General features: G+C 54.0%; 1 protein-coding gene across 2 annotated transcripts in view; it reads right to left on the bottom strand.

Moving 5' to 3' along the window:
- Positions 1-25372, bottom strand: part of Nek6 (NIMA related kinase 6) — a 66453-nt gene that overhangs the window by 11103 nt on the left and 29978 nt on the right. For both annotated transcript variants that reach the window (XM_090330609.1, XM_090330608.1), the window contains exons 2-7: positions 20542-20660; positions 12497-12637; positions 11865-11927; positions 8926-9036; positions 4972-5080; positions 4121-4228 (exon numbers count right to left, since the gene is read on the bottom strand). In XM_090330609.1, coding sequence (XP_090186735.1) covers positions 4121-4228; positions 4972-5080; positions 8926-9036; positions 11865-11927; positions 12497-12637; positions 20542-20631 — 622 coding nt within the window. In that variant the 5' untranslated portion in view covers positions 20632-20660. The remainder of the gene's footprint in view (positions 1-4120; positions 4229-4971; positions 5081-8925; positions 9037-11864; positions 11928-12496; positions 12638-20541; positions 20661-25372) is intronic.

Raw genomic sequence — 25372 nt, 5'->3', positions numbered from 1 at the left:
GTGGCTCTGGGGACACCCGGGAGAAGCTGGCAGGCGTGTGTGTGTGTGTTGGGGGGGGTCTCCATGGGCAGTGGCCTGCATGGGGCCCTGGGGGCCGCCCAGGACCCCTGGGGCCTGCGTGCGCATGCGCACACAGCGGGGGACGCATGCGCGGAGGAAGCCCGAGCCGCCCCGGGCCGGCCTTCGAGTCCTTACCTAGAACGAGGATTTCAAACCCGGAATATCAGAGAATCAGACCTCAAAGGGGGATTGTGATTAAAGAGGCGGCTTCTCCTGTCAAAACAAACTTGGCGGTGTACTGAAATGCTCCTGGGGTTTGAGACATGTTCATTAGATATGAAAAGTCACAGTGCACCCGGCGGAGCGGCCGGGGGCGGGGGGCCTGCGCGCCGCCCTTCCCCACCCGCGCCCGGGCTGGCAGGCCGCGGGGCTCCCGGGGTGACCCCCCGGCTGTTCAGTCCCGGGCCCCATCCGAGTCCCCTCCCCGGCCCTCTCTCAGAGCCCGGAGTGAACGAATGGACAAGGGAACGAGCTGAACTTTGCATTCCGGCCCAGATGCTGCGTTGTCCGGGGATCCCTGAAGACCCCCCCCTCCCCCGCGCTCTCAGGGGACCCCGGCCACCCCCAGCTCCCTCACACACACACCGGCTCCTGGCTCCCGCTGTGTGATTTCTCCACCCCCACGCTGGGCACCCACAGCGCATGCGCATGCGGAGGGCTGGGGTCCGGAGGCCCCGCTAGCACTCTACCACTTGAGCGACAGCTCTGCTTTTGGGGGCGATTTTTGGTGGTTTATTGGAGGTAAGAGTCTCACAGACTGCCAGGTGGCTTACACCAACATTACTAGCTACTCAGGGGCTGAGATCTGAGATCTGACAATCACCGCTTGAAGCCAGAGACTCTTATCTCCATGAAACTACTAACAACACTGGACAGTGCCCAGTCCCTGAGTTCAAACCCCAGGGCCAGCACCTTCTCGCACCCTGCCCCCCCAAAAAAAAGGGTCTTATAGATTTTTCCTGTACAGGCTAGTTTTGAACCATCAGCCTCCGGAGGGGTTAGGATTACAGATGGGTGCCAGGCTTCAAGTTTTTTTTTTTTTTTTTTTTTTTTAGCCAGTCCTGGGCTTGAGCTCAGGGCCTGAGCACTGTCCTTGGACTTTCTCAAGGCTAGAGCTCTACCACTTGAGCCTCAGCACCACTTCCGGCTTTTTTCTATGTATGTGGTACCGAGGAATCGAACCTGGGTCTTCATGCATGCTAGGCAAGCACTCTACCACTAGGCCAAACTCCCAGCCCCTCAAGTATTTTTTTTTAAGCCAGTACTTGGTCTTGAATTCAGAGCCTTGAGCGCTCGTTCATTATTTAGATAATAAACCATACAAAATTGATTTCTGTGCAGTTCTTTTTTTCCCTGTGTTCTACCACTTGAGCTTCACCTCCAGTCTCCAAGTAATATTGTTAAAATCTTCATCTTTTTGCTGACTTGTCTGGTAAATGAGTTCTGTGACTTCGGAAAACTAATCCAGGCAGCTCTGGGAGGGGGAGAGTGGCCTGACACTGGGTTTCTTGGGGTACACATGAGCTACCTCCTCCCTCCTAACACAGCATGGCTTGGTCCTCTCACCAGACCACTGGCTGGGTCTCTGTGTCTGTCCCTTTGCCCTGTTACCCCCCACTCCTGCCTGGACTGGGAGGGGCTGAGATAGAACAACTCTAAGGTGTGGCCATGCCCAGTCCCGGGAATCCAGGGCCTTCCCTGTGTGTCCTGCCTGCTTGTGCCTGATGGGGGTCCCTCTCATGGATCTGGCTCCCCAGAGGCCGTGCGGGCTGTCCTCAGGCCCTGGGAGTGTGTGGCCTCGCTTCCGGCCCTGTCACCACCGCAGAGCAGCAGGCCGACATCCCTGCTCTCCGGTCCCACCATTTGTCTTGCAGCTGCTGCCGTAGCTTGGAGCAAGACACTTGCTTGTAGCTTGTGAGCTGTGTAGAGGCAAATCTTTCATTTTTCTTTCATTATGCCGGCGTGTACTGTCACTTAATTTTTATGTATGCAATCCTTCCTGACAAATATGATCTGCTGCCTGGTAATTCGTCTGACGCTCATTCTGTTCCGAGCTCTAATTACGGCTCCTATTCCTGACACTGAGGCAGCCGCTCTGCCACCGCTGGGTACCGCACCTGTCAGCCCAACCATGGCACTGACTAATGCCCTTTCATGCCAGCCTCGTGTTAGCAGATTCAGAGGCAAGAAGGGATGGGGAGGGGAGGGACCAGGAAGAGAGGAGATCACATTTGCATAAGCCTAGCTCCCAGGTCAGCAGCCTTAGGAGATGAGGTGGTTGCCAGGGCAACCAGGCTGCCGTCCCCACAGCATCCCCACATAGTAGGTGCACATTAGATGCAGTAGATGCATAATTCATACCTACACTCAGTGTGAAGGGCTCCTGCGTCCTTCCTGAGTCACAGTGCAGTGGAAATTAGTTGGAGCTCTTGTCCAGCCAAGAGTGAGCACGAGGCTTGGTCAGCTGTTGGCAGAACCTGGCCGTGGGGCATCACTCCCCTGGGTCTCAGGGCCTTTGAGCACTGGGCCTTGGCTCTGTGCTGTCGGAGGCTGTGTGCATGTAGAGTGGGGCCCTAGCTTCTGGGAGCTTGTCTAACAAGCAGGGCTTCGCAGATGCCCCGTGCCAGCCTGGACAAGTATCTGCTGGAGCAGGGCCAGGCCCTGGGAGGGATCCCACTACCCATCCTGCAGCAGGGTGGGTGCTCAGAGGCTCCAGGAAGCGCCTCCAATTTCTTCTCATTAATATAATAAGTGCACCAGTCCGAGTGGATCAAATCACACTGGCGGTGGGGGCCAAGGCTGCTGTCCCCAGTGATTCGACTCTAACTGGCTGTGACGGAGGAGGGGTGCGTGCGCCTGTCCTCTCCTCCTGACAGGACACAGGGCCTCCAGACAGAGGCAGGGGTGTAGCTCTTGCCTAGCACACGAGGAGCTCTAGGTTTGAGCCCCAGTATCACTAAAAACTCCCAACCCCCCCAGCTATGTAAACAGTCTCAAACCAGCCAACTCTCCAGAGTGGAGAGTCAGAGCCTGGGTCCCTGGATGAGGATTCTAATGTTGTTGTGATGATGATATGATGGTGATGATGATGATGATGCCTGAAACTTTTGCCAGGGCTCTGTTCCTTAGCTATTTCCCCTCCAAGAGAGCACCCTACACTTGAGCCATAGCTCCACTTCTGGCTTTCTGGTAGTTAACGGGAGGTAAGAGTCTCACAGACTTTCCTGCCCGGAGTTGGCTTTGAACTGTGATCCTCAGATCTCAGCCTGCTGAGTAACAAGGGTCGCAGGTGTGAGCCACGGAGGCCTGTCTGGCTCCAATGTGAATGTCCGAGGTCCCCTAACCCAGGTTTTCTAGAAGCCTGGGTATTGGAGGAGAGACCTGTGTTCAAGTTCTGGCTCCGATGGACACTACAGGTTCCCTGTGTTTCAGATTCCTGTCTGAGGAAAGGAGGGGCCTGCAGGCTCTGAGATGAGTGCAGGTGATGGGAGCCACAACCCCTAAAAAGATCCTAAAGGTCAGGGGTGCCCAGACTGGGGCATGTAACGAATGCTGAGGTGCGAAGCCATAGGGACCCATGTGTGGTGACATTCCACAGGAAAGGGTGGGGACAGCACCCCTGCCACCTGAGGGTCCTGGGCCCCCAAACTCTGCCTGCCACAGGCACCCAGCTGCCCAGGACAGAAGACCCTGAGCAGGAATGAGCAAGGCCAGCCACGCTGCCCACGGCCCTCACAGGGCATACCGCCTCTCCTGGCAGCGGCCTGCAGCTGCCCGTCTCCCTCACCCCCATCTTGTGCAGGGTCTTTTCTAAAACAATGAGTTACCTCTGGGGCTCCAAGACGTTTCTGGGGTGTGGGTGTGGCTCAGTGGTAGAGTGTCTGTCTAGCAAGCACAAGGACCTGATCGGTCTCCAGAACCAACACACACACACACACACACACACACACACACACACACACACACAGCATTTTCCCACAAGAATTCAGTACTTCAGGCCCATCTGGCACTGTAGTGCAGGTCTACAGTCCCGGTCGGTGGAGTCCCGCACGCGCCTTACCTAGCGAGTGGGCCGCTGTGGTCTCAGAGCTGAAGAATCGGCCCAGACCAAGGTCCCCGAGCTTCACAATGCCCGTGGCTGTGATGAACACGTTGGCAGGCTTGATGTCTGCCGAGGAAAGAGGACAGGTTGGGCTGGGGTGGGGGCAGGGGCAGGAGGCAGCAGGGGGCCTGAGGCTGGTCAGGGGAGGGTGCCAGGCAGGTCCAGTATGGGGTCTATTCACGGGACATGGCCAACTCCTACCGAGAGATCAAAGCCTACAAGGAAGTTTCCTTCTCTGGGAGGCATCCTGGCGCTGCCTGTGCTTGCGTGACCTCAGGAAATTTGCCATCTCCCTTTGGGCCTCTTTTGCTTCGGTTGGAAAATGGGTCTTCACAGGAGGGCCAGGATTTTGTGCCTCTGTGTCCTTTTGTGCAGCTGTGTCCCCGGTGCCTCAGGGGGCCTCGGTGACAATCTGGACCATGATGACAAAGCTGAGGAATCCTGTGATGTGTCCACAACACAGGTGGAGGTAGAACAGGTGGAGGTGATGAAGGGAGACAGGAAGCCAGCCACCAGCAGGCTCCTTCCTCCATCCAGACGGGGCCTCTGGCTCGTACCTCCTCTGCACAGCCTGGGCTGGGCTGGCGGCAGCATTGGAAGTGGCCACATCTGGGCTACCTGGACTGGCGCTGGGGACAGGGCAAGGGGTGGGGAGCAAGCCCTGAAGTCTATAAAACCAGTGTTGACTGCAGCCCCATGGGGAGTCTGCGTGTGTGTGTATGTGTGTGTGTGTGTGTGTGTGTGCGCGCGCGCGCACATGCGTGCATGCATGGTGTGCTCACCACTGCAGGCCCTGGCCCAGTACCTACCTCGGTGCATGACCCGGCGGGAGTGCATGTGTTCCACAGCGCTGCACAGCTGGACAAAGTACTTCCACACTGTCCGTTCGGGGATGAGCCGCTTCTGCTTCTTAAAGTACTGTGGGGAGACAGGCAACAGGCCGGTGAGTCCAGACTGGGGGATCACTCCTGTGACCTCCCCGGGGGCTCCAGCTGGGCTTGGGGTCCACCTGCCAATAAACCCAGAGCTAAGAGCACACTATTTGTACCAGTGTCTGCCCACGTGGGGGCCGGGATGAAAGGATCCTCCCGATCCCCACTGCACCCCCAAAAGACAGCTCCCCACAGGCCTAGGCCCAGGAGGAAGGGCGCTCACATGTTGCTTGCCTGGAAGACCTATTTAAAATGCTCTAGGAGAGAAAAGACAGGCGGGGGAGTTGGGGAAGAAGCAAATTCTCCAGGCTGCACTGAGGGAGCTGTGACAGAAGGTTCTGGAAGGACGATGCAGACTGTGTCTTAGACAGTTTGGTTTTCACCATGTGGGGCTCCTGGGCGCTTGGGCTGTGGTGGGGCGCCGTACAAGGATCCACATGCAGTGGCTGAATACCAGGAGCCGAGGCGGTGCTGGCTGGGCTTTCTGTGCAGAACCTCCATTTTCTCTAACGCAGCCAGAGGTGGTGTGGCCCAGGAATGGCCAGGGCACCTGCCTGGTCTGGGCTGGGGCTGGGGAAGAGGGCGGAGCCAGCTGGCCTCCTGGAGTATCTCCCATAGGGCCGGGCCCTCTGCCGGGAGCCTGTGTGGCCCTCTGACCAACAAAGGAATGGCTGCAGAGCAAGGCAGCCCAACTCCACCCCAGGCCCTCTGCCTGGCACATCCCAGCTCCCCACCCACTTCCAATGATGCCCAGAGAGGGAGAGGACCGGGCCCAGAGTAGACCGTTAGGAGCTGGGACTTGGGTGTGTAAGACGGGGCAGCTGCAGCTGGCAGTCCTGGCCTCAAAGCAAAGCCCCTGGAGGCTCTTCTGAGGCCCCCCGAGCTTCCCTGTGGGGAAGCAATCTTAGGCTGTCCACAGAGGCCCCTGCCCGGGGGCCCCATCCCCGGGCCTGAGGTGGGCCGGGCTGGGGATTATTTATGCTGCCATGTTACCCAGTCCTCATTATGGTGTTTACTCGGGACACACACGGCCGGGAGCAGTGATTTTCTAAATGTCACATCCTATAAGCGCCAGCTGACATTTAGTGCGAAGGCACAGAGTCTCTGGTGAGTTTGAGGCCGTCGGCAGCAGCTCTGGGCTTCACTATTCCCATAAATAACAAGAGCACCGAGCACTGAGTACCCTGGCACCCTGGCTGGTGAGTTCCCAAGGTTGGAGATCCTGGGGGCACAGGCCCTCGTGACCAGCAGCCTCAGCCAGCCAAGACAGCCATGGTGAGGTCCAGGTGGGGTCTGGGAAAGACCCAGGTCCTCTGGTAACCCAGAGGCAGCTGGAGAGGAAAAGGCTGCAGAACTAAGCTCCAGGCACCTAGCCCTGTGCCAGGTGCCTTATAGACGAAGAAACTGAGGCACAAGCAAAAGTGTGTCTGATGTGGGCTGGGTCTCTTCCTAGGGGAACAGGGGCAAGCAGGCGACAGGATTAGAGGGAAGGTACCAGCTGGTGGGGATGGAAGCCAAGGCTGCATCGGACCCCATGCACTGTGGCCTTGGCCCTGAACTGGGAGCCAGGCCTGGTCCAGGGAAGAGGGCGTGGGGGCTGAAGGGAAGGTGGTGATGGACAGGTTGCTGCCCTGCTCCAGCCTGGGACACTGGTTCCTGGCTGTGTTGCCCATGGCTGGGATGGAGGCTTGGGGAAGGGGAGGCTGGTCTAGGCACACAGAGTCACGCTCCACAGAAGGAGAGGCCACCAGGGCTCTGGGGACGCAGGGCTAAGGTTCATGAGGGCCACAGGAGGGGGCTTCACATCCCTGTGCTTCCTCCAGACCATACTCTGTCCCCACTCTCCTCTCCATATCTGTTTTCTAGAACAACAGGCTGACCCTCTTCATCGCAGGAAGTTCCTCGGACCCCAGGGCTGGACCCTGAGTCTGCATCCAGAGGTCCTGCCCGAACCAAGATCCCCACCAACTGGGGCTCTCACTGGGCCAATGTGGGGCTCAACCTCCACCCTTTGCCCGGAGGCTCCTGACCTGCACTACCCACCTGCCTGCAATCTACCAAGAGCCATGTCCTTCAGGCCACTTCCACAGGCCCTGAACTCAGCCTCTTCATCCCTCCCTCCCTCCTCTTCCTCCTCCTCCTTTCTTCATTCCTTCTTCCTCCTCACTCCTTCCCACTCCCCCTTTTCCATCTCTTCCTCCTCCTCCTCCTCCTTCTCTTCCTCCTCCTCCTCCTCCTCCTCCTCCTCCTCCTCCTCCTCTTCTTCTTCTTCTTCTTCTCCTTCTCCTTCTCCTTCCCCTTTTCCTTCTTGTACTGATACTTGAACTCAGCACTTGGGTTCTGTCCTTTAGCTTTTCACTCAAGGATGGCACTCTACCACTCGAGCCACAGGTCTGCTTCTGACCTTTCGGTTGTTACCTGGAGATAAGAATCTAACAGACTTTCTACTCAGGCTGGCTGTGAATCACGATCCTCAGATCTCAGCCTCTCAAGTAGCTAGGATTACAGGCATGAGTCATGGCTGCCTGGTTTTGGCTTTGAAACGGCCTTCCCAGTGGGATTCTGGCTCCCACAGGGACCATGTGTAGCAGCCCCAGGTCCAGCCTAGGCGGGCACGGGGTAGGAGGGGCTGTGTGTGCATTCAGGGCGGGCACAAGCAAAGGAGACACGAGGGAAGGGGGCTCAGACGTGATATAGCGCTCTGCGCCACCAGGGATCTGCGTGGAGATGAACATCCCTGCGAACGCATCAATATGTCAACGGAAATATAAAAGCAGGTGATAACAGCGAGAAGAATGCCACTTCCCAGCCGAGCTGTATTCCTAGGGGCCAAATTTCAGAAGAGCAAGTGCCGAACAATCGCTCCATCCCCGGTGCCTGCGGGGAAGACAAGAATCCACGTGTGCCCCGTTTCCAAGTGCGGCTGGGTAGGGCCAGGCAGACTGGGATCTGGAGAGCGAGAGGGAAGCAGGAGGAGGAAGAGGGAGGAGGGGGAGGAGGGGAAGGTGGGGGAGACAGCAGGATCCCAGCCAGCAGGGCCTTGAGGGCTGTGAGTGAGGAGTGAACTGTGGGGGTAATGGGCGTGGGCTCTTCCTCTGGGAAGCTGGGCTGCCTTTGGTAGGAGGCTAACCTTTTCTGAGCTTGGCTGAGGACTGTGGGCTCAGCGGTCAGGGTGTGCTTGGCATGGCTGTGGTAACTGGCAGGGGCACTGTTAATGGAGAGGCAATGGTTCCTGATTCCAGACCCAGGGTGAATTTGCTCCTGGGGCCTGGGGGAGAGGTGAGGTGGTCCCGGCAGTGTGTGCCCAGCAGGGTCCAGATCTGGTCCTGAGCCATTACATGGACATGGAGTCTCTCTAGGCCCCAGGATGGAAGGTCATCTGGGGCCAATTGCAACTGAACAGTCTTGGGCCAGGAATCTCACCTTCTGAGTTCTCCCTGCCAACTCTGAACCTCTCTGAGCTTAGATTTATATGTCATTCCACAGGCTGGCCTCCAGGGGGTGCTGCTCCTTCCGCATGGCTCAAGTGGCCCCTGTGGCTGGGATTCACCTGGGTGGTGTGAGTGGCCCCCAGGGGTGCTTTCTACCCACAGTGGCCCTTGTCTGGCCCCTGACCGGGCCCCAGGACAGCCAAGGCATCCCTTGGTCTTGTTTTGTGTACAATACACTCTGGGACTGGTGGGAAGATGAAAGACTCCAGCCATAGTGGCTGGGAATGGCATCCGAGAAACCCTGCCCCATGCCAGGGCTGGAGCCAGAGCAGCAAGGGGCACAGAAGGAGAGGAGAGGAGAGGAGACATCTCACACTTGGCCTCGCCTGAGTGTGCTGACCTTGATCATCTGTGAGAGGTCCCCCGCGTCAGCCAGTTCCAGAACAATGTTCAGCTCATCGTCCTCAATGAATGAATCCAAGTACTTGATGATATTCGGGTGGTTCAGTTGCTGTGCAGGGAGAGAAAGAGAGAGGGGTTCAAGCAGGAATACATGCTGGCCCAGGGCTTGTACTGCTCACCCAAGAGGAAGGGGCCCTGCATTTGCTGGGAAGGTGGGTACTCTAGGGGAACAAGGCTTGCAGTTCCGGGTGAGGGAAAGGTCTGAGTGATGTTAGAAAATCCATTCTGCACATTCAGGTCTGTTTCTTATCTGGAAAATGTGTACACTGGTATTGGTGGGGGTGGAACTGAACCCAGTGCCTTGTACTAGCTAGGTTAGCACTCTATCTACAACTCTGGACATAGGATTTTGAAATATGTGACAGAATCTGTAAAGCTGGATTCAAAGGCTGCTTATATCTTCCTCCTTGCTCCCCCAACCCCTCAGAGGCAGGACTCTGTCCCTGTGCTTAGCCAGCAGAGTATGCTCAGGAGCATTTCCTCCCTGTTCTCAACTTCTCACTCAGGGCTGGAACCCTGCCCTGGCCTCGGCACTCCGGCCCATGTTAGCTGGATGCCAGCCCATGGTGTAGAGAGGAAACCCTGGCCATCGCATATAAAGAAATTGTTGGGGCCGGGAGTTTGGCCTAGTGGTAGAGTGCTTGCCTAGCATGCACGGACTGGGACTCGATTCCTCGGTACCTCATACAAAGAAAAAAGGTGGAAGTGGTACTGAGGCTCAAGTGGCTCTGAGCTCAAGCCCAGGACTGGCAAAAAGAAAGAAAGAAAGAAAGAAAGAAAGAAAGAAAGAAAGAAAGAAAGAAAGAAAGAAAGAAAGAAAGAAAGACTTGTAATTCCAGCACTCTGGAGACTTAGGCAAGAGTTTGAGACCTGTCTTGGATCAGCAAATAAACAGAAGAGACTCAATACCTGCTCATAGCATCGTAGGCCATCCATTGGCTGACAGCAAGGCAGACTGGCATATAGCAGGTTTTATAAAATGGCCTAGAAGTCTGTGGGACAGACTCGTGCATGGATACTTCATGCCAACCTCTGTCTCACAGGGTCCAGGCATGAGGGGAGTGGGCACAGATATCATCTCTGGATACTGAGACCACCTTCCACCAGGTGCCCAATAGGCCCAGGAGCCAGTTCATACCCAGTGCCTTGTCCTTAGGCCCCTGCCCTGGATCAAGCCTAGCACTCTACCACTTGAGCCACAGCGCCACTTCTGGTTTTCTGGTGGTTAACTGGAGATAAGAGTCTCATGGACTTTCGTGCCGGGCTGGTTTTCAACTGCAATCCTCAGATCTCAGCCTCCACGGTGCCCAGCTTTTGGTTCTCTCTCTTTTCATATTAATTTGTAAGAATATGAATGTGTGTTGTGAAGCCTTAGGTAATGTACTGCTAGCACGTTTTCCATCATTTGTGCATACAAGTGACTGATGTTTTTCTTTTATGGTTCATGTTTTTTGAGTCCCGAACTGAACCCTTCTGCTTGTTTTCAGGTTATGAAGATTTCCCCCAGGCTTAGCTTTCACTTTTACATTTAGTCTATGATCCCTTTTATACTAGGTTGGTGTGAGGTGTGACGCATATCCAGTTTTCCCAGAACCCTGGCTTAAAAGTCCTTTGCCCCAAAGGATGCATATTTCCCTTCTATGTCACAGCTAGGTTTAGCTTATCAACTTATAAGTAAATACATTAGATGGTATGTATGCAAGTGCATACAAATGTATTAACTGAACTATGGTAGATTCAAGGGAGAATTCAAATAGTACAATGTCTTAAAAAGGCAAAATCAAAGTTCAAGAAAACATTAGGAAGCGGGGACTTGAAAGGGGTGAGGTAGGGTTGAAGGGAAAGGGGGAAAATGCACGTAAGAGTCCAATGCATAGCATACAAGATTAAGAAGAGTGAGGGAAGAGATGGGGAGGGGAGGGATAGGGAGAACGAAGATATATTGTATTCACAAACTGCTTTGTTCAATAGCAACTCCTTTATTCAACTACTTAAAGACTTTTAGAGAAAAGTTCTTGGTCTAGTGAATTGTTCAGGTGCCTTGTGCAGGTTCTGAACAACACAAACACAGCTTTCTACGTGTCACACACAGGTCCCTAACCAGTGTAGAGTTAGACCACAGCAGCTCTTCCTCCCCTGCATCCTTGGACTGGTGATGTCCTAGGACACCTCACCCTCTCGGGGTGGGGTAGGGGGGCCCCCAAAGCCCAACCTCGCATTCCTTTTTTCTAGAAAAAAAAATTACAGGATTTTTTTTTGTGTGTGTGTGTGTGTGTGTAAGAATTGAAGTTTTGTTGAGGAAAGTGTTGGTTCCTGGGACAGAGGGGAGATTTGAGGCTGAGTTCCCTCAATACCTATCAATGTCCACAGAGGCTCAAGTAAACAGGAGCCCCAAAGTCCAAGGTCCAGAGAAGAGCCAGGACTGGCCAGACGTGCACAGCGAGCTGAGGCTGGAGTGGAGAGCCCTGTCTACAGTATCCACCCTGAGATGGGCCCAGGAAGACTGGATGGAGACACCTGGTCCCACCCACAGCCTGCACACTGAAGCAGAGGGCTTGGGGGACCAGTATGAGTGACCCCAAGTATTCAGAATGGTCTCTGAGACCCCTACTTAGTTGTGTAGTAAGTCCACATGCTGCTGACATGGCCTGGGAAGAACCTGGAAGCTGGACAGAGAGACAGAAAGGGGGTGGAGGGGGGGACAGGCAGCCACTGGAAGGTCCACCTGCCACCAGCTTGTCTCCGCCATGACCATGCGGGAGGAAGATGGGGAGGGACAGACACGCCCACCCTCCCCATGGATAGCACCGGCATGACTGTCCCCAACCCTGCCCCATCCAGGCAGCCTGGAATGTGCCCTGCTGGCTTTGGACTCACCTTGAGGAGGCCAATCTCCTTGACACAGTCCTGCCTGGCCTTAGCATCCATCATCTCAAAGATCTAGGGCAGGAGGAAGAGAGAAATGAGTGGTCAAACTAGTGCTCCATGGAAGAGCAGAAGTCTCCGTGGACGGATGGGGAGTGCCCCCCCCACAAACCAGGCAACGCATCAATGGCCTCACGCCATGAGGTGGGAGTGGTCCAGAAGCCAGAGAAGGAAACTCAGGCCCCGCAGATCTGCCTGCTGAAGACACACTCCATATGTGGTTCAGAGCCTCAGTTTCCATAGCCTGACCCCACCATCATCATGTGGACTGTATAAGAGGTGGGTGGGTCACCAGTGTCACATCCTGTGTGCCCCCAGCCCCAGCCCCTTCAGTGCTCACTCAGCAGGGCCTCTAGAACCTACCTTGCAGGCTCAGGTCTGTGTTGGCCTGTGACCTTGTATACAGCAGTGGCTTACTGCCTGTTTTCCCTTATGGTTCATGCTGAGCTTTCCCAGCTTCTCTCCAAGCCTGGGCCTTAGAGTCTGACACTGCTGTTCTCAGAAGAAGGGAGGGAGGCTGTGGCCAGGTCCTGCGTTCAGGACAAAGCTGGCGCCTAGGAAGCTATGAGTTCCGTGTGACTCACCTGCACCTTCTTCAGGGCCACTGTCCTCCTGTCCAGCAGGCAGGTCGCCTTATATACCTCGCTGAACTGTCCTCGCCCTATCTTCTTCTCAATCTGGAAGTCGGCCAGCGAGCAACGGAAAGCCAGAGTGCTGGGGTGTCTCTGTAAAGGAAAGAGGTCTTGGTCACAAGCCAGGCCAGGGTAGAGGGGCCTGGACCCCGGAGGCTGAGACCCCAGGACCCCAGAATCTTGATAGCACCCTCTAAGGCAAAGGAGGGGCTTTGCCAGCCTCAACACCAGAGGCCTCCTCCCTGGCCTCCCTGGGGGCTCTCATGTTCGGTCCCATGTGCTCCCACACAGGTCACAGTGAGGCCACAGGTGGCTCTTTTCCCCACTGCCCTCTGGGCGTCTTCCATTATCACTGATGGAATGTCTCAGGGAAGCCGGCTTGTGGACACAGGGCCCATGGGCTCCCTGTCCATGTAGCGGCTGGCAAAGCAGTGTATGTGAAAGTGTCTTGGCAGCTATAGCCCAGCACAGGTAAGGTCTCAAACCCTGCCAGCTACCGAGGGAGTGGAGACCGGAGGGCAGCCCTGCCCTGTCACAGTGCAGCCCTGTCCACTCTCGGTGCCTTCCTGACAATCTGAGTGTTCCATTGTGCGGAGACACTCTGTCCTGTCTGGGGGGACTGTCAGGAGACCAAAGGCACGAAGTGGCTGGGCTGGTGACTGGCACAATGTGGTATCTCTGCGTGGCAGCCCTGGCCACTCCCCATGTCCTTGTTCCGAGTGCTGACGGGACACCTGGGCTCCCCCTGGGCTCCTTCTGAGCACACGTAGATGGTGCTGTGCTCACCTGGAGGTCACAGTGCAGGGGACATAGAGCCCTACTGTGTACCAGGCTGTTTAACATGCCCGGGCATCCACAGTGTTTTCAGGGAGCGCACAGGCTACCCTAGAGGTGCCGGGGCAGGGGGAGGGGTTTAAGTGGCTGAAGGAAGGGGAGTGAGCCATGGCTTCAATGTCATGGTTACTTAGAGGAAAAGGGAGAAGAATGGGAGCAGAGGTGAAATCCCATTTTATACGATAGAAAACGGAGGCCCAGTCATATCAGTGGGCTGAAGCCTGGACTCCCTGCAGAATGGTTCCCTAATGAGGTCCCTCCTTACTGGGGCCACGGATATGGGAAGGTGGGGGTGGGGGTGTGGTCACCACAGCCTGGCTGAGTCTCCAGCTGCACATCTGCATATGCATGACCCAGATTTGCATTTCCTATGACAACCCATTCGCCCTAATTAGAAGAACTAGCTCCATGGCACAGCACAAGCATCCCCGGGTGCTGGGGGCACTGTGCAGCCAGCGCCGGGTCCATTATTACCCACAAGGCATTGGGCTGGGGTCCTGTCCCTGGGGTGGCCTCTGCTCACTGGCTCTGGGCATCTTGGGACACAGAGCTTCTGAGTCAGCAAAGTCTTGACCCTGGGTTAACTCCAAGGATGGACAAGAGCTGTGTCCTTGCCCTAGGGGACAGGCCTCCCTGTGGCCACCTCCGAGGCCACCTTCTGTTCTACAGCAAGTTCCACTCTTACCCCTGTAGCTGAGTGACCCAGAGACAGTGCCAGATCTCCCAGAGAGCCCAGGAGATGACGCAGGGGAGATCAGGGCAGCTGCACATCAACCCTGCAGGTGAAACTGCAGGCAGGCTGGGGCTGGTTCCAAGACAGCTTATCCCACAGGGTCCCGGGACTTACTGCCAACTAATGACCACTGGATGGCCCTTCAGATGGCCATATGTTGCTTGCTGTCCCCTGCTCTATCCCACATCCCCTGCTGGCTCCTGGGGACCCCTTGCCAGGGTACAGGCTGGCAAGGGGACAAATACCACCCTGGCTCTGTCAGGTGAGACCTGATGCTGGGCCTAGCTTTGTGGGTTCAAATCTTGCTTCAGCTACTTCCAGGCTGGGTCGTTGGTCCGGTTCTTCCTCATCTGTAAGATTGAGGTAGCCATGGCCTCTCGTTTCAGTAGCTGCTGGAAGTCAAATAAAACAAGGCATGCCTGGTGCCCAGGAAATGGGATAGCTGGTATTACTGCTGGAGTCACCCTTGCCGGCACTCTTGTCTTGTGTTAGAGGGGATGGTGGTGGTGGCTCTTCCTTCCCAGGGGTTGGGGACAAACTTGCAAAGACGGTCATCATCACCACCATAGAACCCCTCACCCACAGTCTGCTGAGCAGGGGCTGGCAGTGGCCCCAGGGGGGGCATCCTTCATGCTCCCCCTCCAGTACTGTTTGCAGGGGTCCAGCAGCCAACCTGGCTCCTCTTTGGCTATGCTGGGGTGGCTTCCAGGAACAACCCTGGGGAGGGGCAGCTTGCTTCCTCAGGCCCCAGGGCCTGGCATGGGGCACTTAGTTCTGCCTCAAAGGTGGTGGTGGCAGCTCCAAGGCTTGGAGGAGACTGGCTCACTGGCCTTGTTGTGTTTAGCTTGTGACAGGGTCTGAGGGAGGGAGGCCCAAGCAGCCCCAGGAAGATGAGAAGGAGAAGTAGGGGGGGAGAGGGAAGGGGGAGGGGGGGAGAGGGAGGGGGGAAGGAGGAGGAGGAGGAGGAGGAGGAGGAGGAGGAGGAGGAGGAGGAGGAGGAGGAGGAGAAAAGAGCCTTTATGAGCAAGACCTGGACTGCAGAGGGAACCTGATGGTTGGGAGTCAAGGGTGGCTTGGGTCTCTGAGTTTTCTGTCTCCAATTTGCTCTAGAAATGTGCCAGCTTCTCAGACCCAGGTAGGGCACCAAGAGGAGACCCCAGGAGGAGGAGGGGCTCCAACCACTGTAGGTCACCTCTACCTAGAAAGCTCTGAGAAACCCAGGATCCTTTCTCCCAGTCAGATCAAATTAGGCCACAGGCACTCCCCCACCCCCCACCCTTCGCTAATTTGAGTTTAAAATGTTTGAACTACATAAGCTCTGGCCATCGACAAATCCTTTTTTTTTTTTTTTTTCTCTCTCTCTCTCTCTACTAAACAGGAGCATAAAATTACATGTTAAAAGAATAAAAAATGCATTCGCCCAATTAATTTTCTGAAATCTCATTAAAAAATTTAGCCTGACTAAGTCAGACTTCTGACCTGAATTTTAATCATCTTTACACTGGACGGGTCTTCTTTTCCCTGATATTTGCAATGCATCATTAATTTTAAGGCAATGGTTTCTATGATTTTAAAAGGCACACTTCATCAGAATGACATTTCCTGTAAACGAATTTCACCTTTAAAGACATGTGACACGGTATATAGGAAATTTCTACCAGATTTGGATGTGTACATGGTGATATGTTTTAAATCAGCATTGCACAAAAGGATACAACATACAAAGTCCATGTTGGTTGAGACTCCTGCCCACACCAACCCTGCTTAGCCCTTCCTGATCTAGCTAATTTCAATCCCAAAGTCAATCTTCCTCCCTCTTAAGACCCCAAAATGGGAAGATGCTGGGGTAGGGACAGGGGACAGGGATGTTGTGAAATCCCAACTCTACCACTGCAGTAGCACAACAGTGGGTCTCTGATCTCACAACAGGCTCACCCTTAACTAAGGACTCAAATTCGAATTGCTTTCACCCATTTATTTGTCTACCTTCTTTCCATAAGCGCAGGTATTTAAACACTTTGTCAAACAAACTCCCCGCCCCCCACCTTCAGGTCTGGAGGCTGAAATGTCTTCTTTGCTGGAATCTTCTTGGTTCCTGGTTCTACACCAAACTGCTGATCATCTACTAGGCAAACTAGCCTCCCCTTTCTATGGACTCCATCCCGAAGTCCTCTGCCTGCCAACTCTTTGCTTGTTTGCCCAGAGGGTGCCCCAGTACTGCTGGGAGCCCCCAATACTCTTGAATTTAAGTGAAGTTGGTATTTGGTCATGACACCTTACCGAGTGCCATCATTTCTTTGGGAAGAATGTGTATAGACTTTGGTCTGGGCCGTAGCCCCTGCCCCTTGCACGTGTGAGCTTTTCTCCTAGGAGATCCATACTTGGCATAGCTCAATACAGTGGCCCTGTTGGCTGGGGTTTCTCTGGCCCCCTTTTCAGAGACCCATTCAGTGGGTGGGCTGGGCCTGGTACTACATCCTCGATGGAATGCTGCAAGTTTGGGAAATCATAAAGCTTGGGGCATTTTAAGCCTGTCTTACTTCCACACGTGCATTGGGCTGCTGGCTGGCCCATAGCTGCACTGCTTGTCATTTCTATACTTTCAACTTTGGGCAGAAGGGTTTTAACTATGTGAACTGCAGTGATTTTTAAAGTTTGAAACATAGAGCCAAGCACAATGACTCACATCTATAATCCAATACCAGAGGCAGAGATTAGTACTATCCTGGTGCAAGAAAAGCTGGGACAAAAAGGAAGACTGCATCTCAACAAAACAAGCCAGGCATGTTGGTGCCTTCCTGTAATCCCAGCTATGTAAAAGAACCCCAAGACCTTAGTTTAAAAACAAACAAACCAATTAAAGCTGCTAAGTACTGATGGCTCTTGTCTATAATCCTAACTACTCAAGAGGCTTAGATCTGAGGATCACTGTTCCAAACCAGGCTAGAAAGAAAGTCTGTGAGACCCTTATCTCCAATTAACCACCACAAAGCTGGAAGTGGAGGTGTGGCTCAAGTGGCAGAGTGCTACCTTTTAATGAAAAAGCTAAGGGAAAGCAGCCAGGCTCTGAATTCAAGTCTGTACACACACACACACACACACACACACACACACACACACACAATTAAAGTTGAAAGAGCTGAGGAGCGCAGCTCAAGTAGCAAAGGCCCCGATTCAAATGCCAGTGCCACCTAAATAAATACAACCCACAGTGTAGAGCTTCCTTGACACCAGTGACATCCGGCCCCTATTGTCTCATGAGGGAGGTACCACTATTCACTGGATGAAAAAGCCTAGGTGTGGAGTGGGCATGACCTCAACTTCAGCTGGCTGGCAAAGGATGGGGCTGGGAAGGGATCCAGCCTCTAAGGATGGCTTCAGTCCCATGGGGACACCCAAGGAAATGCCAGGCACATCTAGCTGCAGGGCATGGCCGCCATGTCTCCTCAGGCAGGCTTTAAATCCCTCCTCTGTCAGGAAGGAGGAGGAGAGCACGAAGGCCTGCCCAGCTTCCACTCCTGCCCCTGCCTCAGAGGCACAGAAGGCCCTGGGTGCTCTGATTCTGCAAACCTGGCCAGGTGCTGGTGGGACTGGGGGGGGGAGGGGGGGCATCGGTGCCTGACAGCCGCTGCCCACAGCAGCCTGGTGCTGAGTAATCGGGTCTAATTAACTTAACTGTGTCATTACTACTCCAACATGTGCCACGGGATGCTGAGGACACTGCCGCCCCCGCCGCCCACCGCCCCCTCGCCTTGTGCGAGAAATAATTATGGGCCTCTCTCCTCTGCCAAATGAGGCTGTAATTAACCCTAATTGCTCGAAATGCAACTGGCTAATTCTGGGAGATTAATCAAGGGGGGATTCAATTGTTAGTGAATGACTTAATATGACAAATGGCTGCATTACCCGGCAGGCCACCCCGTCCTCGCCGTCAGCACCACATCTGGGTAGCCATGGGCCAATGGTGTCCTCGGGTTTCCCTAAATTCTACCTGGAAGTGGGTGCCTGCATCCCAGCTAGCATCAGGGATGGAGAATCCAAATAGCGTCCATGGCCACAGATGCTATGTGCACATGCGCGTGCGTAGACAGGGTGTCTCAGCACTAGCTCCTGTCGGCTATGTGAATGGGCAGCAACGCCCTTCCCTACCTGATGAGACATGGTCAGAGAGGGAAAATGCAGGTTTTCAGACACACCTGCTCTCTGGCTAGTACCTCTGTGCTGTGTAAAACTTGTGCAACCGAAGCATGCTGACCCAGAAGTCCTCCAACAAGATCTAGGAAGTTAGAAGCTTTGATATGCCTTCCATGGCCTGAATATGGGTCTCTCTGAATCTCCACTTAAGTCTTACAATCTTGGGATAAAAAGAGCCGTGTGTGGTGTGTGTGTGTGTGTGTGTGTGTGTGTGTGTGTGTGTGTGCGTGAAACATGCATACATGCTAGTTTTGGGGCCTGAACTTAGCTCAAGGCTAGCCCTCTATCACTTAAGCAACTTCATATCTTTTTGATATTTTACTTGGCAATAAGAGTCTCATGGACTTTCCTACCTGTGCTGACTTTGAACTGCAATCCTCAAATCTCAGCCTCTTCACTAGTTAGGATTACAGGCGGGAGTCATTGGTGCCTAGCCCAAAAGCCAACTTAAAAAATTTACTTTATGGTTGTTTTAGAGTTGATATACAGCGAGGTTACCTTTACGTATGTCAGGTGATAAGTACATTTCTTTCCTTTTGCTTGGCATCATGTTTCCTCATTCACTCTCATTCTCTCCCTCTCATCTCTACCCATGAGCTGTCTGGTTCTCTTTCATCAATATCCAGTGAAGTTGACCGGCCCCACTGCTACACCTTTCCACTATTTTCCTCTGATTCTGTGCCCCCCTCTCCTACCTTTCCTTGATGTGCACATGTATACAACATATATGAGGTAAAGAATACTGAGACACCTAAAAACAATAAGACAAATGAAGAAAAGGTCCTTTGTTTCCTTGTCTTCAGAGTTCATTTCAGTATGTGTATGGTTTTATATACATATGAAGAGGTGTTTGGGTTACAATTTGGTGCTTTTCTCCTACGACTACTTTTTTTTTTTTTGGCCAGTCCCAGGGCTTGTACTCTGGGCCTGAGCACTATCCTTGGGCTTTCTCAAGGCTAGAGATCTACCACTTGAGCCACAGCTCCACTTCTGGCTTTTTTTTCTTCTATGTATGCGGTATCAAAGAATTGAACACAGGTCTTCATGCATGCTAGGCAAGTACTCTACCACTAGGCCAAATTCCTGGCCCCAAAAGCTAACTTTTTTTTTATTAAAGAATTTATTAACATTGATTTTTACATCATATTTTAAATGACAAGTTTAACAAACAAGTGTTCAAGGAGGGAATCTATTTACAATCACTGGGACTTAGTATTTAGAACTTAATCAAAATTAGGCTAAGGGTTTGTATGTCATAGAAACATATTAATTTATGAAATAAAACATTGTATCTATAGAGTCATAAGTTTTTTTTTTTTTTTTTTGCCAGTCCTGGGCTTGAGCTCAGGGCCTGAGCACTGTCCTTGGACTTTCTCAAGGCTAGAGCTCTACCACTTGAGCCTCAGCACCACTTCCGGCTTTTTTTCTATGTATGTGGTACCGAGGAATTGAACCCGGGTCTTCATGCATGCTAGGCAAACACTTTAACCACTAGGCCAAATTCCTGGCCCCAAGAGTCATAGGTTTTTATCTCTATGCAGTTATGTTTATATTTCCATTACCATGTCCATATGCAGTTATTGAGTCCTTGCTCTTGTACTCTTTGGATTTAATAGCCACATATTAAGGATACCATGTGCCTTTTGTTCCTTTGGTCTTGACTTGTCTCATTCAACATGATTCGCTCTATATTCATCCACTTTCCTGCGAATGCCATTATTTTATCTTGTCTGTTGGCTATGTAGAATTCCATTGTGTATATATACCACATTTTCTGTATCCATTCATCTGCAGTAGGGCATATGGATTGTTTCTATCGCCTGATATTCAAAGGCTAACTTTTAACAAGAACTTTTCATCATGCAAGGCTGTCCACAGGACCCTAAAGGATGTGGCTCCTGGCCAAGTTGTCTAGGTCCACTTGTCCTCCATCTGCCATTTCTCGGGAGATGCCTCTCTGGTGCCCTAGGTCATGTCAGGGCCCCGTTAGGGCTCTAGGGGCCTCTTACTTAAGCTAAGGACAACAGGGTCCAACTCACACACAGCCTGTCCTGGATGGGACACCACACATGGATCTTGATTCCACTAAATGAGCTGGCATCAAGGCTCCCCTGTGCCAGCCTGGGATGAGCCAGGGCCCCACTCTAGGTCTTGTCTGGAACCAGGGCTCCAGGAGTTACTATGGCTGTGTTCCAGGTGAACTCTCAATGCACTGTGGACAAGGGAAAGACCTTACCTGTGAGTCGGAAGGGAGCGCAGGCCCCGGCGTGTGGCAGAGGTTGCTCGGGCTCCCTCCTTGGGGCAGGTGACTGGGTTGACCTGCCATTCTGCATGCCAGCCTCCCCAGGGCACGGGCTGCAACAGAAAACAGAGCTGTTCACATCCTCCTCCCATCACTCAGGTGTGCAAGTGGCAGGGGGCAGAGCCGCCCATCTCAGGGGCCCAGGGAAAATCTACGTCCTGGCGACTCCCTGCACTCACCAGGAGTCAGCCTATTGAGAGAACCCACCCACTGGGAGAGAGAAGTCAATTGGCTGACCCTGGCTAGCAAAGAAGGTAGCAGTCTGGACCCTGGGTGCCCTGGACCCCACAGCCTTGCTGTTCACACCGTATCCTGGCAGTCTCCTGTTGTATCCTATCGTCTCCATTGCCACCTCACCTGAATTCAAGCCATCAGCCTGGCTGGTCAGGGATAAGAACTGAGCCAGACTCTGGCAGCTGCTGTAGGAAGGTCTCCATGTCCTAGTCCCAGACATAGTGTCACCAGAAGATCAGGCCATGCCCAGGATATTATGCGAAACTCTGGGCAGGTACAGGGCCTTTGCCCAAATGAGCAATTGCAGCTCCAGGACTGGGCTTCTAGGAGCCCAGAGTTCTGCAGTTGAGACTTCTGAAGGTTCAAGAATGTGGAGCCTGCATCAGCTTGGCTCTAGTGAGAATCTCATGGCACCCAAACCACACACACAACTAAGTGTCATGTGTCCCTACACAGACCCTGTCACCTGTCACCTGCCAGCCAGGAACCCACACTGAAAGCCTTTTGCAGCCCAGTGGGTCGCAGGCCTACTCTGTGGCCCGATCCTATCCCATCCCTGCACTGACCCAGGGGGTTCAGCACAAACCAGCACCACTGCATGATTCAGCCACAGTCACTGGAGACCAGGCTGAACACCATTCTGCCCTCCCCACGAGCCTGTGTCCTGTTCCACTTTGCCTAGGTGCCAGTGATGTCTACATTATTTCCTGGTATGTTAGGTGAGTTCTACCAACCCTGGAATCCATTGTGCTCAGTCTTGTGGCTCTCCAGCGGTACCCTCAGGACATCGGGACTCTGATGCCCTTGGCAGAGCCCCCTCCTTTGTTATTGGGTGGGTGTAGAGTCACAGACCTCAAGGGTGCAGCTGGGGACGGTGGGATTCACAAGCATGGGTTGCGGGCCCCGCTGGCTGGGCACCCAGCAGTGTGGGCCCTACTCCAGCCTAATACAGCTCAGGGAGTCTCCTGCCTGTGACACTGCCAACCTTGAATACAGCCACACCACACAGCTCCTCATGTTGTAAACATTTAGGTAGACCACGGAGTGGTCTAGGATCTGTCATACAGCGGGGCACCCTGCCAAGACCTGTGTGCCCTCCCCACCGCCCCGCCTCCTAGCTGGGTGTCCCAGGGCCCAGCACTCTTCCCCCACCCACCTCACACCCCGGTCCTGGAGTACAGATGGGACCAGGTGCCTTGGGCGACTTCTACCATCTGGCTGAGCACTGTTCTGGAGTGTGCACCCCCAGGGTACAGGGGTGGAGGAGGTGGGGTACAAAGAGCCTCAGGATAAACACATAAACATGAAGCACCTTCTGCAGGCACTGCCATAGCAGGGGGGCGGGGGGGGGGAGCAACAGCAAAGCAGGCATGAGAAGGCGAGAATGTAAAATGCGCATGCATCTGAACATGAAACCAGAGGCTCCTGCAGGGCTCAGCAGCTGCTGCAGGCTGCACCCCCAGACCCCTCGGGGTGAACATGTTCACATCCTCTGCCCTTAGGGAGACCTCCGGGGAGAGGATGGAGACCTGTCTCCAGAAGGTTCTGTCTTTATCTGCAAATGCTCCTGAGTCGGCCCACAGTCTGCCCTGTCCAGATTGCCCACTCCCCTGCCCACCCACCCACCTGGACCAGCTGCCCACAGAGAAACAGTGCCAGCACCACCTCTGGACTCCCTTTCTGTCACCCTGCCCTGCCCAGTCCAATCCCAACAGTTTGCGATTGCCCAGTAGGCCAATCCACTGGGCAGAAGGCTCACATTCCTGAACGGCCACCCTGTCCCCGGCAGCCATTTAACACAGTGGTTTGCAGAGTTGGGAGCTCACCCCAAGGCCTCACTGGAGGCCCCAGCATCACTGGCAGGGGCTCAGGCCACCCCAGAAATCATGGTAATAACAAAGACAGTGACTAATGACTGCGGGGCGCCTGCATTATGCTGTGGCCATGCACCGTGCATTTTCCTCATTAGCCTTAACACACTTGACACATGAGATAACTGAGGCACAAGGTGGATCGCAGGCAGCGGGCTGGGGCCTGAACCTCTAATGATGCTCATGTCTAAAGCACATTCGGCGGTTCCTCAGTGATACACCAGCCCTTCTCCAGCCAACCTCCCCCTAGAATGAGCTCTCTGTCCACTCATATATAGGGGTGAGCCCGGTGACATGTGGTCATTAGTCCTATCTAGGGCCTGTAGCAGGTATGGGGCTTCTCAGGGTGAGGAGGTACCCAGAGGGTGGGCCTTGTCAATGAGCCAGGACTTTCCTGCTCACCCGCAGATACATTTGGTAGACCATTTCACAGGTAGAGAAACTGAGGCCCAGGAAGGAGAGGCGCAATACCATTTGTCTATATGCCAGGGCAGGTCTCTGCTGTCACTTGCGGGAATCTTCTGGAGTTTGGGTTTTAGGGTGTTCACATTTATTTGGTCACACCCCAGTGGAAACCTTGTGCCAGAAATTTCTAGTGGAATATGCATGTCATAGGGTTCAGAATTAGGAAGACCAAGGGTAGCTGGAGTGATAGAAGTAGGAGGGCAGGGGGAAGCCTTCCTGCAGGCCCCAGGGGTAACATGGGGAGCTGCCTGCCTCTGGGATATGTGGTTCCTGCCAAGTTGCAGAACAATGAGGCCATTGCTGCCAAGCCTGAGAGTCAGGGGCCAAACATCTGTGGAATGCGACCCAGAGCCACAGGCTGCCCCACATGCCACCTCAAAGAGGGCTTTTCTCCTGCATGAGCCCAGGCACTGTAATGGCCACCCCTCACACCCCCCGTGGGGCTCTCAGTGGCTCTGCTGGACCAGGGACTGGACCAGGAGTGGCCCAGGAGTGGCGGGACTGCCTGCGCTCCAGGCAGGCCCAGTTTCTGCAGTTTTCTCATTTTCTGGGAAATTGGACTGGAGGTGAGCTCCACCTCTGAGGGCACTGACAAGAGTATGCGTTTTAGCAGACGCCAGCTGCCCAGGGCAGCCTGGCCCACGGGAGCCTGCATGGGTGACCTTACTGAGCAGTGGAGGACAGACTGCCCTGGCTTCCTGAGGTCAGCCCCACAGACCACCCCAGGCCCCTTTCTCAGTCCTGGGGACCAGCCTACCCTGGACAAGGCTCTTACCAATGCAGGCTTTATGTTCCAGGGACCAGCTGTCACACTGTATAGGGTGTGAGGTTCCCTGTGGCCCTTGTCCCTCTCACAGTCCCCATCACAGTTCCCTCCAATTCTCAGAAACTTCATCACGAGGGAGGTTACATTTTTTTTTCCCTGCCAAATGTTACCTTTCATGCAACGTGAGCCAAGACCCCAGCTGCTCCTGTGTACACACTTGTATACATCTGTTTATGTATCCTTGTGTGTGCCTGTTTATGTATGCCTTTGTGTATGTACACATCTGTGCGTGTGCCTGCCTCTGTGTACCTCTGTGTGCATACACATTCTTGGGGCATACTTTGAGCACAGGCATTCTTTCTCTATCCATGGGGGCAGCGGCTGCTCTGGAGGAAGTGAGGCTTTCCAGGACAGCGCTGATGGCCCCCAAAGAAGCATGCAGCACCTCATTCGGCTTTTGTGAGCACAGCACCCCAGCCCCCTAGCTGTTCTTGCCAGGGCAACCCATTTAAATTCCAGAGATAAGCCAACGCCAACATCGGAACCAGAGCAAGTTCTACGTGGCCAGTACGCTCCTGGTAGCAGGAGCCACTAACTGGCACAGCCTTATACGCCATCTAGGGCTAAAGCCCTCATGCCGAGAAGATGGTCGTGAGGAGCTGGAGATGAAGAAACTGGGGTTCCAAGGAGAGTGCTACTTGCCAAAAATAATGCCACACAGTGGAGAGGGCACTAGACCTGCTGCCCACTTGGCAGACCGAGGAAGCAGAGAAAATAAGTCATGGGCCTGCAGGTCCAAGCACAAGGCCAGGGCCAGGCAGGAAGCCCCGTCATGTGGACTGGCTGGGAATTAGATTAGCAAAGCCCGAACTGTACACATGCCAGGCACAGCCAAGTGCTGCACATAGACACCCACGTGGAGGCTGGTGAGAAAAGAAAGTTCAGACAGGTGAAGTGGCAGGTCCAAGGTCACACAGCAACACAAGAGGTTAGACAGGCCCATCATACTGCCTATGAGTGAAGAAATGAGCGAGCAATCGCACTCTGGCTCTGGCTTTCCCTCCCCTGCCGACACCCCTGCCATGGGGTCTTGGGATTAACAGACATCACCCATGCATCTCCTGACAGGAAGCAGCCAGATCTCAGGCCGGAGTGGCAAAGGCCTGTCACACAGGAGGGGATGAGCCACAGATGCTGTCTGGTTTCCGGACTGGTCCCGTGTCCCCTTGCCTCCCTCCCCCACAAGCCACATGTACTGCTCAGATGACCACGGAAGCCCAGCTTCTCTGAGGCACACATGCCACCAAATGCCGCCCACAACCGAGCAGTACTGGGTGAGCGCCAAGGTTCCCATGGGTAGCCAGGCCTCCCAGGGTGGACCTGCGACCTGGGCCGGCTGGCTGGGGTGACCACAACTGCATGGCCTCTC

This window comes from Megascapheus bottae, chromosome 3, assembly GCF_031878675.1.
Source record: "Megascapheus bottae isolate mThoBot1 chromosome 3, mThoBot2.hap1, whole genome shotgun sequence".
NCBI lineage: Eukaryota > Metazoa > Chordata > Mammalia > Rodentia > Geomyidae > Megascapheus > Megascapheus bottae.
The sequence above is the reverse complement of the archived record's forward strand: the minus strand, read 5'-3'. Positions and strand labels throughout refer to the sequence as shown.